General features: G+C 43.0%; 1 protein-coding gene across 1 annotated transcript in view; it reads left to right on the top strand.

Moving 5' to 3' along the window:
- The window catches only part of LOC126273046 (monocarboxylate transporter 2-like), a 99,232-nt gene extending 81,588 nt beyond the window's left edge, over positions 1-17,644 (top strand). Inside the window, exons 7-8 of the mRNA XM_049976442.1 lie at positions 1,808-1,999; positions 15,035-17,644. Coding sequence (XP_049832399.1) covers positions 1,808-1,999; positions 15,035-15,159 — 317 coding nt within the window. The 3' untranslated portion in view covers positions 15,160-17,644. The remainder of the gene's footprint in view (positions 1-1,807; positions 2,000-15,034) is intronic.
- The last annotated feature ends 1,376 nt before the right edge of the window (positions 17,645-19,020 follow it).

The raw sequence follows: 19,020 nt of genomic DNA, 5'->3' as shown, positions 1-19,020 counted from the left end.
TTTTATTCGCAGACATACGTGTCATTATGTAAATACAGTGCTCAAAATATATTGGTATATTTTCGAAGCTTTAAAACTGACTGTTGTAATCCAAACACGTTAAAGTATCAATACAATTGTTTGTTTTTAGTGTAATTTAGTGGAAAAAGTAGATGTTTCTACCGTGAGAGGGGCAATATGTGCAGTCCATGGCCACAGTGTCACCTGTAAGCGTGGCGGTAGCCTAGAGTTGTGTAGCTTCAGTATTGTTTGGACATCAAAAATGTGTGAGCGGAGGTTCCGTATACGTTCCCAGTGGGGCAGCGAATGAGACAGGCGGACGTCGCAGTGAATGTCGCTGTGGGTCACAGTAGTGCCTCTAGAATCTGCAACAAGTTTGTAGCGACAGGGTCAGGTGATGACGTCAGAGGAGTGACCACGGAACAAAGTCAAACAGGTGTGCAGGACCGACATCTGCAAATAGACACCCTGAACACAATGCGACACGCCCACGGTGACAGTTCCAAACAGGAGTCCACGCGTCAACACAGATGATACGAAATAGGCTCTATGAACAGGGATTAGCGTCCTTTGAAGGCTCCACTTCTAATTTGGGTTAGATGTGGCGCTTGTATCGCATGGGCATGAGATCCCTTTTTTTGGGCTTAGCAGCAGTGGGACACAACACTCTTTTCTGCTGAGACGCGCAAGAGCCTCCACACTTACAGTACTGATATTCGTGAGTGGAGGCTACAACAACACCCTCGCCCAAACTGTGTCGTAGATCGACACCCTTATGGGAAGACGACTGGTCTGAAGTATCGGGACGACATCCTTACAGGCATTGCGGCTCTTTCTGGTGAACATATTTGAGCGGGATTACAGCTCATGGACGACAATGCGGGCCCTCACCGTCACAGGCTTGAGAACAGTTTCCTATTGGAGAATACAGTCGGATGGAATGGCTCCCATGTTCTCCTGATCTCAGCTGCACTGAAAATGCATAGGCCACGCTAAAACGAGCGGTTGGTAATCGTTCTGTCCCACCAGAGGTCACAGAGAGGCCGCTGTGGAGGAATACAGGAATATATCACAGTTTTATCTGGACAATTTGGTAAGGAATATGCCTAACGAATTACAAAAGTCTTTCCATTTATGAGGAGGACCAATGGGTCCATAAAAAATGTTTTAGGCAATATGAAATTGAAAATAAACTGTAGTGACTGCTAGAATCTTTTGTAAGACTTTGTTTCTGTTTCTTTGATAGTGTCGATCAGATGTAAAAGTGCTTATCTCCTTTTTTCGTATTCTTGTGGATGTATCTGACAGTACAAGACCCATTTCCTATTATGGTTCAAATGGCTCTGAGCACTATGGGACTTAACATCTGAGGTCATCGGTCCCCTAGTACTACTTAAACCTAACTTAAGAACATCAAACATTGCAGGTTCGAATCCTACCTCGGACATGGATGTGTGTGATGTCCTTAGGTTAGTTACGTTTAAGTAGTTGTAAGTGGTAGGGGACTGATGACCTCAGAAGTTAAGACCCATAGTGCTCAGAGCCATTTGAACCATTCTTTTGACATCGCATCCATCCACGCCCGAGGCAGGATTCGAACGTGCGACCGTAGTGGTAGCGCGGTTCCAGAGTGAAGCAGCTAGAACCGCTCGGCCACAATTGCCGGCTTCCTATTACGTCCATATTGGCAATAAATCAATATGCAACATTTATTTTTACCACTGTGCATGACTTCTAAGAGGAGTAGGTAAATTTAAGTAGCCTTGTTGACTGCACCATATAATAAGTCATGACGGCTTGTTCTCAGCAATCGCGATGAGCACCGGGATGGTGCCACTGTGCGTGTGGAACGCGCTCTGCGGGTTCTCTCGCGGCGCCGCCGTCGTCAACAACAACCTGTGCGTCGCCGAAGTGTGTCCCGAGGAGAAGCTGCCGGGCGCCGTGGGGCTCAACATGGTGTGCACCGGCTTCATGCTGCTCGCCGTGGGGCCTATAATAGGTAAGGGTTGGGTCTGGCGTCATACACGGGACACCTAATATTTCCCAGTACTCAACATTAGCTATATCGTGGGGGTGTACGGCATGTAACGTCCGCGCCGATAGCTGAATGATCAGGGTGTAGGACTGCCGTCGTATGAGCCAAGGTTCGATTCCTGCTGGGTCGGACTGTTGTGTTGTCATCATCATCATATCATCCCCATCCGGCCCGCAGGTCGCCCAATGTGGTGTCGAAGGTAATTAGACCTGCACCAAGGCGTCTGGACCTGCCCTGTAAGAGGCCTCCCGGCCAATGTCACCAAACGCTCATTTCTATTTCCACCGTATGTAAAAAGTGCATCATTTTGAACATCACGTAATTTTTAAAAGTAATGATCTTAGAAGGACGTTCTTTAGTTGGTGAGCTGTAATTGTTGTTTAAATCGCTCAGTATCTCTCCGAAGGTTCATGTAACCCGTACCAGCCTGTACCACACGACATAAAGAATGTATTAATCACATGCCTCGACAGTCAGTAGATGGTCAATTACTTCTCGTTAAAGCTACATTAAGGGGAACGAAACGGTAGATGTTTTTGTTAAGGAGTTCACATGCGACGGAGTAGTAATAGATTATTATTTACTATGAAGAACTAAAGCAACGAAGATGTGGAACAAATAATGTGAGGCGTCTTTCAGACATAAAATTATACGTTACTTTATCCATTTTAATACCCGTTGAGCTCCATGGCTCTCTATTATACTCCCCAATAAATACAGCGACTGGTAAATTCTTTTGTATTGTGATTTATGCCAGTAAACGTTACTGGGTTTCGCCTATCTTCGTTTGACGTGGTACACTGCTTGACAATCGCAAGGAACAACTGACACTATCTAGAAAACAACTGGCAATTGTTGGGCTGGCAGAAAAGCCAACACCGTGTTACGAAAGGAAGCCGAAATGCACGCGTTTTAGCTCACGCAGGCTGGCGTGAGGAGGGAAGGACTATACTAAAGTGAGGTGTGGAACATGACAAGGAATTAGAATTCAGAAAGCGGACGTAGCTAGTTTGATACTTAACTTTAATCCGTTAATGATAAACGTCGCTCTTGACGGTACATGATTCACATCATTATCTGTTCAGAATACATTCTTGTAACTGAATATGGCGCCTTGCAAATGACGTAGCTGAAGGCTATGCTAAACTGTCGCCTCTGCAAATGAGAGCGTCTGTATACAGTGATCCATCGCTAGCAAAGTCGGCTGTACAACTGGGCGAGTGCTAGTGAGTCTCTCTAGACTAGACCTGCCATGTGGCGGCGCTCGGTCTGCAATCACCGATAGTGGCGACACGCGGGTCCGACGTATACTAACGGACCGCGGCCGATTTAAAGGCTACCACCTAGCAAGTGTCGTGTCTGGCGGTGACACCACGGTAATTGTGACAGATCACTGATAATTGCTACGAATACCCGACCGATAGTCATAAAAGGAAATGTAGAGGGTGGGATGTGTACAGCGAAGCCTGTGCACGAACGGTCTACATTTGACATATCGTGCAGTCCGTTATTTGACGGAGGTTGTGGTGAAACCAATTAGTGCGACGTTGCGTGTGATACGGTTATATTTCTACAACACATCATTCGAGAGCTTAGGATAGTGGATGAAAGATGAACCGCTCGAACTCGGTCCAATTATCACTTGTGCGGCCACAGTGTGTCCAGAAGTGGAAATTTGGGAATTTGTGGTAAGGTCTAAATGGGAACAAGCTGCTGAGGTTTTCGGTCCCTAAGCTTACACACTAGTTAATCTAACTAACGCTAACTTGCCCTAAGGACGACACAAACACCGATGCCCAAAAGAGGAGTCGAACTTCCGACGGCGGGGGCGGGGGGAAGCCGCACGGACCGTGACAGGACGCCCAGACCGCTCGCGGCTATCCCGCTCATCCCAGAAGTGGCATCTCGCGCTTAAGAAAGGCAGCTTTGCGAAAGCATACCGGTCGTCGTATACGAAATACCACACCGTTGAAGGATCGACAAGTAGCTCTAGTGACGAAAAAGAACAGACATCTCACTCCTAGTCAGATCGCTGAAAACATAGAAAACCGCTATCTGTATATCCGTCAGAGACATTTCGCGGTAATTAAATCAGGCTACCTTGTATGCTCTAAAGCCTGTTCCACGTATGCCGCGTCAACCACGCCATCGTCGAGAGAGACTTCGTTGTTCCGCAGAGCGTGTTGGTTGCGATCGACAACAGTGGTGCAGAGATACGTTCTCTGACTAACAGCTGTTAGTGCTGAGAGAGAAGTGTACACGCTGTACACCACAGAATGTTCATGAACGTTATCCATATGGCCTACGAGTTATGGTGTGTGCAGGCATTATGCATAATTTGCCAAACCTCGCTGCATATCTTTGCGCTAGGTCCCGTTACGGCACAGCGGTAGTGCAGGGAGGTTGTTTTTAATCATGTCTGCGTCTCTTTAAGGGAGCGACATGTACCAACTACCAACTTACTTTTTATGGACTATAATGCGCCCGCACGGGATCGCTGATGTATCGGACACAATTGAAAATTAAGATAGTGAATTTATGGAATGACCTGTGTGATCCCCGGACCTGTACCCTGCACAGAATGCTCTTGGCAGACAAATTTTTCATAGAATATCAGCTTACCGAACCGTTTTGATGCGGCCCGCCACGAATTCCTGTGCTAACCTCTTCATCTCAGAGTAGCGCTTGCAACCTACGTTCTCAATTATTTGCTTGACGTATTCCAACCTCTGTCTTCCTCTACAGTTTTTGCCCTCTACAGCTCCCTCTAGTACCATGGAAGTCATTCCCTCATGTCTTAGCAGATGTCCTATCATCCTGTCCCTTCTCCTTATCAGTGTTTCCCACATATTCCTTTCCTCTCCGATTCTGCGTAGAACTTCCGCATTCCTTACCTTATCAGTCCTCCTAATTTTCAACATTCGTCTATAGCACCACATCTCAAATGCTTCGATTCTCTTCTGTTCCGGTATTCCCACAGTCCATGTTTCACTACCATACAATGCTGTACTCCAGACGTAGATCCTCAGAAATTTCTTCCTCAAATTAAAGCCGGTATTTGATATTAGTAGACTTCTCTTGGCCAGAAATGCCTTTTTTGGCATAGCGAGTCTGCTTTTGATGTCCTCCTTGCTCCGTCCGTCATTGGTTATTTTACTGCCTAGGTAGCAGAATTCCTTAACTTCATTGACTTCGTGACCATCAATCCTGATGGTAAGTTTCTCGCTGTTCTCATTTCTACTACTTCTCATTACCTTCGTCTTTCTCCGATTTACTCTCAAACCATACTGTGTACTCATTAGACCGTTCATTCCCTTCAGCAGATCATTTAATTTTCTTCACTTTCACTCAGGATAGCAATGTCATCAGCGAATCGTATCATTGATATCCTTTCACCTTGTATTTTAATTCCACTCCTGAACCTTTCTTTTATTTCCATCATTGCTTCCTCGATGTACAGATTGAAGAGTAGGGGAGAAAGGCTACAGCCTTGTCTTACACCCTTCTTAATACGAGCACTTCGTTCTTGATCGTCCACTCTTATTATTCCCTCTTGGTTGTTGTACATATTGCATATGACCCGTCTCTCCCTATAGCTTACCCCTACTTTTTTCAGAATCTCGAACAGCTTGCACCAATTTATATTGTCGAACGCTTTTTCCAGGTCGATAAACCCAATGAACGTGTCTTGATTTTTCTTGAGCCTTGCTTCCATTATTAGCCGTAACGTCAGAATTGCCTCTCTCGTGCCTTTACTTTTCCTAAATCCAAACTGATCGTCACCTAGCGCATTCTCAATTTTCTTTTCCATTCTTCTGTATATTATTCTTGTAAGCAGCTTCGATGCATGAGCTGTTAAGCTGATTGTGCGATAATTCTCGTACTTGTCAGCTCTTGCCGTCTTCGGAATTATGTGGATGATGCTTTTCCGAAAGTTAGATGGTATGTCGCCAGACTTATAGATTCTACACACCAACGTGAATAGTCGTTTTGTTAACACTTCCCCTAATGATTTTAGAAATTATGATGGAATGTTATCTATCCCTTCTGCCTTATTTGACCGTAAGTCCTCCAAAGCTCTTTTAAATTCCGATTCTAATACTGGATCCCCTATCTCTTCTAAATCGACTCCTGTTTCTTCTTCTATCACATCAGACAAATCGTCACCATCATAGAGGCTTTCAATGTATTCTTTCCACCTATCTGCTCTCTCCTCTGCATTTAACAGTGGAATCCCCGTTGCACTCTTAATGTTAACACCGTTGCTTTTAATGTTACCAAAGGTTGTTTTGACTTTCCTGTATGCTGAGGCTGTCCTTCCGATAATCATATCATTTTCGATGCCTTCACATTTTTCCTGCAGCCGTTTCGTCTTAGCTCCCCTGCACTTCCTATTTATTTCATTCCTCAGCGACTTGTATTTCTGTATTCCTGATTTTCCCCGAACATGTTTGTACTTCCTCCTTTCACTAATCAACTGAAGTATTTCTTCCGTTACCCATGGTTTCTTCGCAGCTTTCTTCTTTTTAACTATGTTTTCCTTCACAACTCCTGTGATGACCCTTTTTAGAGATGTCCATTCCTCTTCAACTGTAATGCCTACTGCGCTATTCCTTATTGCTGTATCTATAGCGATAGAGAACTTCAAACGTATTTCTCGTCATTCCTTAGTACTTCCGTATCCAACTTCTTTGCGTATTGATTCTTCCTGACTAATGTCTTGAACTTCAGCCTACTCTTCATCACTACTATATTGTGATCTGAGTCTATATGTGCTCCTGGGTACGCCTTACAATCCAGTATCTGATTTCGGAATCTCTGTCTGACCATGATGTAATCTAATTGAAATCTTCCCGAATCTCCCGGCCTTTTCCAAGTATACCTCCTCCTCTTGTGATTCTTGAACACGGTATTCGCTATTACTAGCTGAAACTTGTTACAGAACTCAATTAGTCTTTCTCCTCTTTCATTCCTTGTCCCAAGCCCATATTCTCCTGTAACCTTTTCTCCTACTCCTTCCCCTACAACTGCATTCCAGTCGCCCATGACTATTAGATTTTCGTCCCCTTTTACATACTGCATTACCCTTTCAATATCCTCATCCACTTTCTCTATCTGTTCATCTTCAGCTTGCGACGTCTTCATGTATACCTGAACTATCGTTGTCGGTGTTGGTCTGCTGTCGATTCTGATTAGAACAACCCGGTCACTGAATTGTTCACAGCAACACACCAACCGAAGAAGTTTTGATTATGAATTAAAGACGCTACCCGTAGACCACGGGTACAAGAACTGAAAGCCAAAAGACTAGAAGACTAGGAATTGTACAACGTCCCCCAAGTTATCCTCAACATTTAGGTAGCTAGCAGGAGTAATAGGCGCAAAATGTGCGTTAGTGCCAAAGGAGAGCACATTCCTTAGTGAGAGCCCGGTATCGACTTTTATGTAGTGAGTCTGACATGTGTCAATCAGGACCGTTATTTAAGCCTGTTATCCGGCTTTCTCATGTTGTGAAGTGAGTGTAATGAGTAAATCTACCACCCGCCTAGTGTCACGCATGTACTGTGCTTCATGAGTGCATTATTGCCTGTGATTATTCTTGTCCAACCACGTCTCCATTCGTTAGCAACTGTTAAGCAGCGTATATATAACGCTGTTACCCTGCTTTCTCATGTTGAGAAATGAGTACAATTTTTCGTGATAAACCTACCACTGACATTCTTTCAGGCATTTACTGTGACGGCAGGGCTTGTGGCCGCTCGGTTCTAGGCGCTTCTGTCTGGAACCGCGTGACCGCTACGGTCGCAGGTTCGCATCGTGCCTCGGGCATGGATGTGTGTGATGTCCTTTGGTTAGTTAGGTTTAAGTAGTTCTAAGTTCTAGGGGACTGATGACCACAGATGTTAAGTTGCATAGTGTTCTGAGTCATTTTTTTTGGTACCGTGCTTCGTGTGTGCATTATTGCCTGTGATTATTCCTGTCTAATCATGTCTCTGCTCCTCAGCAACTGTTAAGCGTCGTATATATTTAAATCTCAGTTTGCATATCACTGAAAACATACTCTGTAATAAGGATGCTGCAGGTGTTCTGTGCAAAAGAACTATTTCGTTTAACTCCTAAACTTAGCGAGTTGTACATTCACAATATATTGCTCGTTAGATATTTTAATTTCTGTTTTGCTCAATGTTTATCATATTTTCCGGATAAATAATCATCACATAAACTCTTTCTCTTTGTAGGTTGCACAAAGACAGCGCAGTATACTCATTTTGCCGACTGACATGTATGTTTATAACGAAAAATAAGTCTATGGTCAAAATTGCATCTTGCTTAGGCGTACTGAAAGTACTACTGCCGAACTGATACATTAAATGTTTTTAATTTAAGCTTTCACATAAATTGAAAACTGAAATTCTGTAATATTCAATATACTTCATTAAACGTGTCACTACTGCACTTAGTAGATTACCATACGCAGCGCTCAGTATGTAAGTAGAATGTTTAGGTTTTTTTATTGGTAACGCCGCCGCCACGTAGCGCTCTGTATGAAAATCACTGGCTGTGCCGTGTGCAGTCTGTGGCTGGTTGGCATTGTTGTAATACTCGCCATTGTAGTGTTGGGCAGCGGCAGCTGGATGCTAACAGCGCGTAGCGTTGCGCAGTTGGAGGTGAGCCGCCAGCAGTGGTGGACGTAGGGAGAGAGATGGCGGAGTTTTGAAATTTGTAAGAATTGGTGTCATGAACTGCTATATACACTCCTGGAAATTGAAATAAGAACACCGTGAATTCATTGTCCCAGGTAGGGGAAACTTTATTGACACATTCCAGGGGTCAGATACATCACATGATTACACTGACAGAACGACAGGCACATAGACACAGGCAACAGAGCATGCACAATTTCGGCACTAGTACAGCGTATATCCACCTTTCGCAGCAATGCAGGCTGCTATTCTCCCATGGAGACGATCGTAGAGATGCTGGATGTAGTCCTGTGGAACGGCTTGCCATGCCATTTCCACCTGGCGCCTCAGTTGGACCAGCGTTCGTGCTGGACGTGCAGACCGCGTGAGACGACGCTTCATCCAGTCCCAAACATGCTCAATGGGGGACAGATCCGGAGATTTTGCTGGCCAGGGTAGTTGATTTACACCTTCTAGAGCACGTTGGGTGGCACGGGATACATGCGGACGTCCATTGTCCTCTTGGAACAGCAAGTTCCCTTGCCGGTCTAGGAATGGTAGAACGATGGGTTCGATGACGGTTTGGATGTACCGTGCACTATTCAGTGTCCCCTCGACGATCACCAGAGGTGTACGGCCAGTGTAGGAGATCGCTCCCCACACCATGATGCCGGGTGTTGGCCCTGTGTGCCTCTGTCGTATGCAGTCCTGATTGTGGCGTTCACCTGCACGGCGCCAAACACGCATACGATCATCATTGGCACCAAGGCAGAAGCGACTCTCATCGCTGAAGACGACACGTCTCCATTCGTCCCTCCATTCACGCCTGTCGCGACACCACTGGAGGCGGGCTGCACGATGTTGGGGCGTGAGCGGAAGACGTGCATCCGTGCGTCGCTGCGGTCCGGTCCCAGGTCGACGGGCACGTGCACCTTCCGCCGACCACTGGCTACAACATCGATGTGCTGTGGAGACCTCACGCCCCACGTGTTGAGCAATTCGGCGGTACGTCCACCCGGCCTCCCGCATGCCCACTATACGCCCTCGCTCAAAGTCCGTCAACTGCACATACGGTTCAAGTCCACGCTGTCGCGGCATGCTCCGAATGCCACGGCAAACTGGCTGACACTGACGGCGGCGGTGCACAAATGCTGCGCAGCTGCCGCCATTCGACGGCCAACACCGCGGTTCCTGGTGTGTCCGCTGTGCTGTGCGTGTGATCATTGCTTGTACAGCCCTCTCGCAGTGTCCGGAGCAAGTATGGTGGGTCTGACACACCGGTGTCAATGTGTTCTTTTTTCCATTTCCAGGAGTGTATATTATGACTAGTGAGGTAAATACTTTGTTTGTTCTCTATTAAAATCTTTCATTTGCTAACTCTGCCTATCAGTAGTTAGTGACTTCCGTAGTTTGAATCTTTTATTTAGCTGGCAGTAGTGGCGCTCGCTGTATTGCAGTAGCTTGAGTAACGAAGATTTTTGTGAGGTAAGTGATTTGTGAAACGTATAGGTTAATGCTAGTCAGGGCCATTCTTTCGTGGGGATTTTTGGAAGTCAGATTGCGTTGCGCAAAAAATTTGTGTGTCAGATTAAGCACAGTGTTGTATAATTTTTCTAAGGGGACGTTTCAAGTATATTCCTGCTAAAAGTATTTTGTCACACAGAAGCTTCAATTAAAAGTATTTCATGTATACAACCAACCGACTTCAGCAGGAATTTCAGAATCTGTTGGCAGCACATAACTTTGACTATAGTCGTAATTTTTCCATGTAAACAAGTACGTCATTCAGCAAAATGACGAAAACTGTGCAGTTTTTCTGGAATGTAAAAAGAAAAAATATTTGTGTCACGATTTCGAATGCGAAAAACTGGAGCAATATCAAGCAGGAGAAAAAGTGAGTAAAAGTAACGAGTAATATATTGTAAATATACAACTCGTGAAGTTTAGTAGTTACATGAAATTGGTATTTCGCACAGGAAAACTGCTGCGTTCAAACTGCAGTCGTTGTTTTTAACGATATGCCAGCTAAAGGTTTGAATACGTATTACGGCAGTTGAAGGTAGGAGAAACCCCGAACGTGTACCGACATAAAAAAGAATAGATAAAAAAATGGTGGTTGCTGTATTACTGCCGACGTTCAAGGATCCTCACATTCACGGTGCAAGCGGCAGCCTCAAGAGTCACCCGCACTGCCTTAGTATTACACCATCCACACAGAGTAAACATGGCCAAGAGGAAAACACTGATATTATCTCCTGCGACTGAATAGATCAGTATTTCAATTTCCTACGTCTGAGTCGTCTGTCTCCTAACCGTACTCTTTGAGAGAGCAGCTGTTTTACGAGTCGAATTTCCGCCGGATGTAAAAATTTCGTGCTAGCCACAAACACTTCTTTCAAAAATTCACCACTGCTGAAAGGACTTGGTGATTTCACTGTTCCAAATGCTATGTGATAGGTTAGTTTCATTTCAACATCATTCTGCAGCACATGATTTTTCTCCTCCACAACACAAAAGAGGGGTAAAATCGACGTCAAAACCGTATAATGCGTTATAAATAATAGTAACCAATTAAATACTGCCATAGAAACGTCCCCTTTGAAAAATTATACACGACTGTGCTTAAACTGACACACAATAGTTTTTAGCGCAACGCAATCTGACTTTCAATCTGACTACAAGAGAATGGCCCTGACTAACATTAACCTATATGTTTCACAAATCACTTACCTCACAAAAATCTTCATTACTCGAACTACTGCAATACAGCGAGCGCCACTACTGCGAGCTAACTAAAAGATTCAAACTACGGAAGTTACTAACTACTGATAGGCACAGTTAGCAAATGAAAGATTTTAATAGAGAACAAACAATGTATTTATCTTTATAGCCATAATATATATATCAGTTCATGACACAAATTCTTACAAATTTCTAAACTCCGCCATCTCTCTCCCCACGTCCACCACCGCTGGTGGCTCACCTCCAACTGCGCAACGCTACGCGCTGTTAGCATCCAGCTGCCGCTGCCCAACACTGCAATGGCAGACAACAATGCAAACCAGCCACAGACTGCACAAGGCACAGCCAGTGATTTTCATACAGAGCGCTACGTGGCGGCGGCGTTACCAATAAAAAAACCTAAACAGCCTACTTACATCATATTCCCTCTTAGCTCGAGTAGTGTGGCTTTACTTTCCTCAGTATTCAAAGTGATGGCTAGTTTCTCCTACTGATATTGTCACTTCGTATAATTTTTGCTTTGTTTTACTTGCTTTGATTTTTACAAACATACGACCTAATGAATGTACAGGATGTAACAAAAATGTACGGCACAAATTGGAAGACACGTTCCTCACACACAGATGAAGAAATTGAGTTATACTGTATGAGCATCTGTCTGGAAACAGTTTACTTCCATGTTAAAATTCGTTTACTCCAACCCATTAATTATGGGAAACACACAAGGACAGAACTTTAGAATCATGAAGGACATGGGCTCTTGGTGACGCCTGGTTACGTTGTGCACCGCCTGTGTTTTGTTTCACATCTCCCAGTTGCAATGCAACGTACGTCAATGTTTGTTTACAGGTAACATCAACTGTTTCAGTGATCGATCAGTACGACCGATCCAAGCACACGTGTTAGTACGTGGCGTTAATCAAAGACTTTGTTCGTGCACTGGCAGTGTACACAAATGCAGAGATGACAGATTCCCTTTCGCTGTATGAATTGGCAATGGCGCTCGTGCTGATCATTTGTACCGGGAAAGATTCGCAGGACGGAGGTACCCCGACAGAAAAACGTCTTTAGTCGTTGATCTTCGTCTTAGGGAACAAGGGGCATTTAAGAAGTGATACTCATTTAAGCCTGATACGACCGAGAGGGCCTAGAAGGACGAGGACATCGCAATGGGAGGGCGACACTAGTGACAGTACGAGGTATGCAGCTGCAACAATAAATGTCGACCACGTGGCTGTACGGCGAATGATGAAAGTGGACCAGTTGTACCCGAACCATTTACAGCGCATGCAGGCTCTATCAGCAGATGATTTTCCTGCATTGGTACTCTTCTGTGAATGGTTTATTCAACAAAGTGTCAAATCTTATTTTAGTGCAATGGTACCGTTAAGGTATTAGGCATCGTTTCAGCGAGATCAGATTGTAAATTTTCACAGTCGGCAATGTATGTGTAGACTTCAATCCTCACGCAGCTGTTGAAACAAGTCATCAACAAAGATTGTCTGTCAATGTCTGGGTCGCATTGTTGTTGACAGTTTTTCCACCCACACTTAACGGGCAAAGCGGTCATCATTTCATAAAGAGTGTTGCACCTGATATGTTAACAGATGTGCCTTTAGCTGTACGACAAAACATGTACTTTATGCATGACGGAGCACGTCCTCAATTTAGTGTTAATGTCCGTCGGCTTCTAAACAACTGATTCAGTGACAGATAGATAGGTAGAGACGGATCAGTTGCCTGGCCTCCATTGGAGGCCTCCATTAGTAGGAGCATTTGGAAGCTTTTATGTATGTAACCCTAGTACGAGATGCTCAGAGTTATTATGGAAGGCTGCAAAACCATAATCAACACTCCAGGGGTACATCACTTCATCTGGGGTTCACTCCGACGCCGGGTTGATGCTTGTATCAATACCCACGAAGCGCATATTGAACGTGTCCTATGAGAAAAAGTTGCTTGTGGCTTATTGGTGTGTTCTGTTCGTGCGTGTTTTAGAAAATGAGTTATAATATGGAAACAAAGCGTTTCCAGACCATGCTCACATGACGTAATTTCTTCGTCTACGTGTGAGGAATCTGTCCTGCAATTTGCGAGGTTCATTTTTGTTACAACGTGTTTGAAAAATGTTCTTGTTTACTCACGTAGTCACAGAATGATACAATCAAGCCACGTACATCATTCCAGTCACAAATCTGTGTGATGAATTTATCATGATGTTATTGAATAACAATGGTTACGTCCATGAGGTTTTGTACAAATGCGATAAAAACATAGAAATTATAAAATACCTACAAAGACAATTCATAAACAGTGAATAAATAAAAAAAAGTCCTTTTAAAGTTTTCATCTCTTCCGTTGAAGAGCTAGACATCGTATGACTCCGACTTTCGACACCGCGAAGAAATATGACAATAATAAGAGAATTTTGTTGTCCCTTGTTGCCAGAAGCATTTTCACGCTGAATGGCCTGCTGTGTTTCATGCTCCTCAGCTGCAGGTTTGAAGTGTTCGTTGTTTGTCTTCGTCGTTGACAGCAAAGTATCACATAGTTGATATTTTCTTCCTCTTCACATTCACAGTAGTGGAAGTCTGTTCCCGTTTCGCTGCACACGATTTCTGTAGCGTCCGTGCTTAAATTTTAGGCGAGTCACAGTTACAGAAAACCTGCATAGGATGAGTTGGAATGCCACTGTATAGTAGCTGGGACACAAACTTTCATTATGACTGCCCCCTAGAGACGTTACAAGTTTTCCATTCATTGCACCACTGGTTTCATATCAATGCCTTCAAAGTTTAGATCAGGATCTTTGCGGTACTCATTGCCAACGCCTGTCCGCCATTTCGTTGCTCCGATAGCTAGAGTCAATTTATGCTTCATCGACGTAGGTATTTTATGTCACAAAAAAAAAACAATTGGGGCCGCTTTATGTTTCAATAACAACGCTAATGATCTCTCTGTGGGCTGCAACGTAAGGATTCTTTACGTTTTCATCTTAGCGATGATTTCTCCCCTTTTTCCTTCTCACTAATTCTGCATTTTTACAAAAAACGGTACTTTAACATAGACAATACCATCGAAACAAGGTCAGCAGGCCGTGCTGCTGCACGTATCTTGGTTTCTAATGAGCGTCACCAGAAGGGTTAGGACGGTTGAAGGGAACTCCTGGCTGACATTCCTTAGTGTCAAAGAATATGGGTGGGGTGGGGGAGGACGGGAGGCAGTGGCAGACCACTGTGAGTCCCTGAGGGCGCCAGTACCCGCACAATCGCTTTGGCTCAACGGTGGTTTAGGTTCAACGCAGCACAGATAACTAGTGTGAGCTTCTTTGAGAGAATTTCTGGACTCATTGTTGTGTATGAAGACAGTTTCACTCTCTACACCGTATCATTATTTAGAACAGAAGCCTAGTAACTGGAGAAGTGCTCAAATAGTGAGACTTAATGTAGTGGTTTGCCAATAAAAATCATGGTAATGGTTCGCTTTAATATCAATATGAAAAATGTCGTCGACGTAAATCTCTTTTTGTTACTTTTAACAAGTTGAGAGTGCATGGAATCTTTCTTGCTTTCAGGATACGTCCGTGATAAGACGGAGAACTATCCACTGTGTATGCACCTCCTGTCAATCCTGGTGGCAATAGCAATGCTCTCCTGGCTCGTCGAAGGCGTACTGCACTGGTGTCGCCGCAAGAGATGAATGTGGACCATCATATGACAAAGTTTAATTAACAACACTGCCATGACTTTTATACATAAAAGTGTTCCCGAACCAGGGAATATACATTGTTTGTGTCCTAAGAGAACACTGGAATCAGGAGCTGATGTAAAAAATAATTTTTCACTTAGTACTATGGACGTTGTAGCACGGAAAGACAAGACTGAAGTGAGATCCGTCATATAGCCTTATTACTGCCATAGTACAAGAAAAAATCGTGCTCCGAAACGACAACGGGTGATGATTCTCAATAATTTCTCTATGTGGTCTGTATGATATAGCTTGATAATTGTGTTGTGCAAACCATGAGTTAAAAAGACATGTCTTGTGTTTTGCCAGTATCTCAGAATTTATTTAGTTTCTTTATGTATTAGGCTTTCCTTGTGTAGAGAGTGTTAAATTACCGATTTCCGTTCTTCCGTCACAAAGAGACTGGAGCCTAGGAAGTCAGATAATGGAAGATGTCCACTTACTAGTTGCAGAGTTGAGGCTGGGCACTCAATTCAAAGATGAGAAACCTCCCTAGCTGTACAGACACCCAGACAAGTATTCCAGAGGCAATGACTCCACCAAGATGCGGTATAACTAATAAGAAGCCAAAGAAAGAGTAAGCACCATATCTCGTATGTTGTGATGGAGAAGAAGACCGAACATGATGAAGAAGAATGATAAAGAAGAAGACGTTGATTACAAAGAGAACTATATGTATGTGAAAAGAGAAGCTGGATGTATTGGTGGAGATCATGAAGATGAAGTTTACAGTGAGGAAGATGACGATGAGCCAGACGAAGTTTACAATGAATTGGAAGTTAAACTCCAACGAATCTCCAGTAGATATCATACATGTCTACTGGAATTACCTGAATGGATTTGTAGCGAAATTTTTTCCTTGCTAGCTTCAAAATCAGTAGGTAAAAATTCAAATGACAATGAAATTATTAACTGTTGAAGAAGAACTTCGAAAAGCTGCGATTACTGCTTATAATTTACAACATCTGCAGAAAATAAAATGAAACAGAGTCAACTGTAGGATGTTAAGTTGCATATGGGAGCAACACAACCAAAAAAGATACAATTCGCAAATTCTAAAGATTCCCACGGTTCACACAATTATACCAGGGGAAGTTGCTTACTAAACAGCACACTTTCAAAATGGTTTGAGCTTGTACTTGATTTCAAAGTAAAATAGATAAAATGGACAGACTTATAGTGCTAACGCTACGAGATGGACATACTGTCAGCCATTGGTACTACCATACAGTCTTAATATTCAGTACCTGACACCTGCTTTCAAGTTACGGCACACAAAATGTCAACTCATGTCACACACACTGCCAGCTTCTGGTTTTCGAATACTAGTTCAGTTATAAATGCTTGTTCATTTACGTCAGCTTTTACTGCCTCTCTACTTATCATTACCAGCAGAAGATGACAACATTTTGTACTGCAAGATAAAATTAATATCCTAATGTTGGGTCACTATTGTGTCTGAATGACTACGAGATTGGTCATATGAATGCATGCGACCCTGTTTCTCACCTATATGAATGTTTATCAACAATACTCAGTTTGCTATTTTTCTGAAGACTTACTCCAAAGAACGATGTGTTAAGATCAATAATAACGAACTTACTCCATTGAGCCAGATCTTTGATGTTGTCGACTGAATAAAATTCGTTTAAGGTGATGGTATCAGGAATATAGTTTTAACAACTTCACCTTCCCAGATGTTTTCGCTACTAGTTAATGCATTAACAAAAAGCATTGCCTGGTGGCAGGCATTCTGATCATATTTCTTTGATAAATGCATGATGAGAATGTGAAAATGTATGGATAAATGATAAACCACCTCAAACTACTTTTTGGAAGTATGAGATGTTGTGAATGCCAATGCTGTTGGAATAACATGGTTTACTTTGGTAACCGTTATTGAAAAGTGTACTTTAAGCTGCAATTTAGGTGAGTGATAGTGCCTTTGTGTGTTTTTCAGCACTACATAGAACCAGTTTTATGTGTTTTCATTAATTTAATGCATGGTACAAATAATAGACTATAGTCGTCTACCAACCAATAATGTATTTGAGTAGTGTCAGCAAGTGACCTGTATGAATTTTTGTAATTAATACACACAATTTCTGTGTAGAAATATTCAATCTGTATGACTATTGTGCTTGTAAAGCGTGATACAAAGATAAAACTTTAGTTGTCAACAAAAAATCGTATAGAAGAATTAAGTTAAGATAATATTGCCAAATGTATTTTGTGTTGAAAGTCATACATATTTTGAAAAAAATCATTTTATTTTATTTTCATGCCAAATTTGTATTTTTGTTCGCAGTCAGGAATTTGTAATTATAATTGTGTTTTATGATAAGAGACCTGCATGTGTTTTGACACTCAAAATCAATATTTATTACTATAAATATATTTATTTTGCTGAGTAAGATTATATTTTCGAGATACCGAATTTTCGTTTGTGTCTTGTTCAACAATTACCTTTGGACATGTATCACACCTGTCTTGTTCCAACACATTCTTTACTCAAGTTGTATTCTACATCTACATCTACATGACTACTCTGCAATTCACATTTAAGTGCTTGGCAGAGGGTTCATCGAACCACAATCATACTATCTCTCTACTATTCCATTCCCGAACAGCGAGCGGGAAAAACGAACACCTAAACCTTTCTGTTCGAGCTCTGATTTCTCTTATTTTATTTTGATGATCATTCCTACCTATGTAGGTTGGGCTCAACAAAATATTTTCGCATTCGGAAGAGAAAGTTGGTGACTGAAATTTCGTAAAAAGCTCTCGCCGCGACGAAAAACGTCTATGCTGTAATGACTTCCATCCCAACTCGTGTATCATATCTGCCACACTCTCTCCCCTATAACGCGATAATACAAAACGAGCTGCCCTTCTTTGCACCCTCTCGATGTCCTCCGTCAATCCCACCTGGTAAGGATCCCACACCGCGCAGCAATATTCTAACAGAGGACGAACGAGTGTAGTGTAAGCTGTCTCTTTAGTGGACTTGTTGCATCTTCTGAGTGTCCTGCCAATGAAACGCAACCTTTAGCTCGCCTTCCCGACAATATTATCTATGTGGTCCTTCCAACTGAAGTTGTTAGTAATTTTAACACCCAGGTACTTAGTTGAATTGGCAGCCTTGAGAATTGTACTATTTATCGAGTAATCGAATTCCAACGGATTTCTTTTGGAACTCATGTGGATCATCTCACACTTTTCGTTATTTAGCGTCAACTGCCACCTGACACACCATACAGCAATCTTTTCTAAATCGCTTTGCAGCTGATACTGGTCTTCGGATGACCTTACTAGACGGTAAATTACAGCATCATCTGCGAACAGTCTAAGAGAACTGCTCAGATTGTCACCCAGGTCATTTATATAGATCAGGAACAGTAGAGGTCCCAGGACGCTTCCCTGGGGAACACCTGATATCACTTCAGTTTTACTCGATGATTTGCCGTCTATTACTACGAACTGCGACCTTCCTGACAGGAAATCACGAATCCAGTCGCACAACTGAGACGATACCCCATAGCTCCGCAGCTTGATTAGAAGTCTCTTGTGAGGAACGGTGTCAAAAGCTTTCCGGAAATCTAGAAATACGGAATCAACTTGAGATCCCCTGTCGATAGCGGCCATTACTTCGTGCGAATATAGAGCTAGCTGCGTTGCACAAGAGCGATGTTTTCTGAAGCCATGCTGATTACGTGTCAATAGATCGTTCCCTTCGAGGTGATTCATAATGTTTGAATACAGTATATGCTCCAAAACCCTACTGCAAACCGACGTCAATGATATAGGTCTGTA

Source organism: Schistocerca gregaria, chromosome 5 (genome assembly GCF_023897955.1).
Source record: "Schistocerca gregaria isolate iqSchGreg1 chromosome 5, iqSchGreg1.2, whole genome shotgun sequence".
Lineage (NCBI taxonomy): Eukaryota > Metazoa > Arthropoda > Insecta > Orthoptera > Acrididae > Schistocerca > Schistocerca gregaria.
Note: the sequence above shows the minus strand (reverse complement) of the source record. Positions and strands in the feature narration are given on the sequence as shown.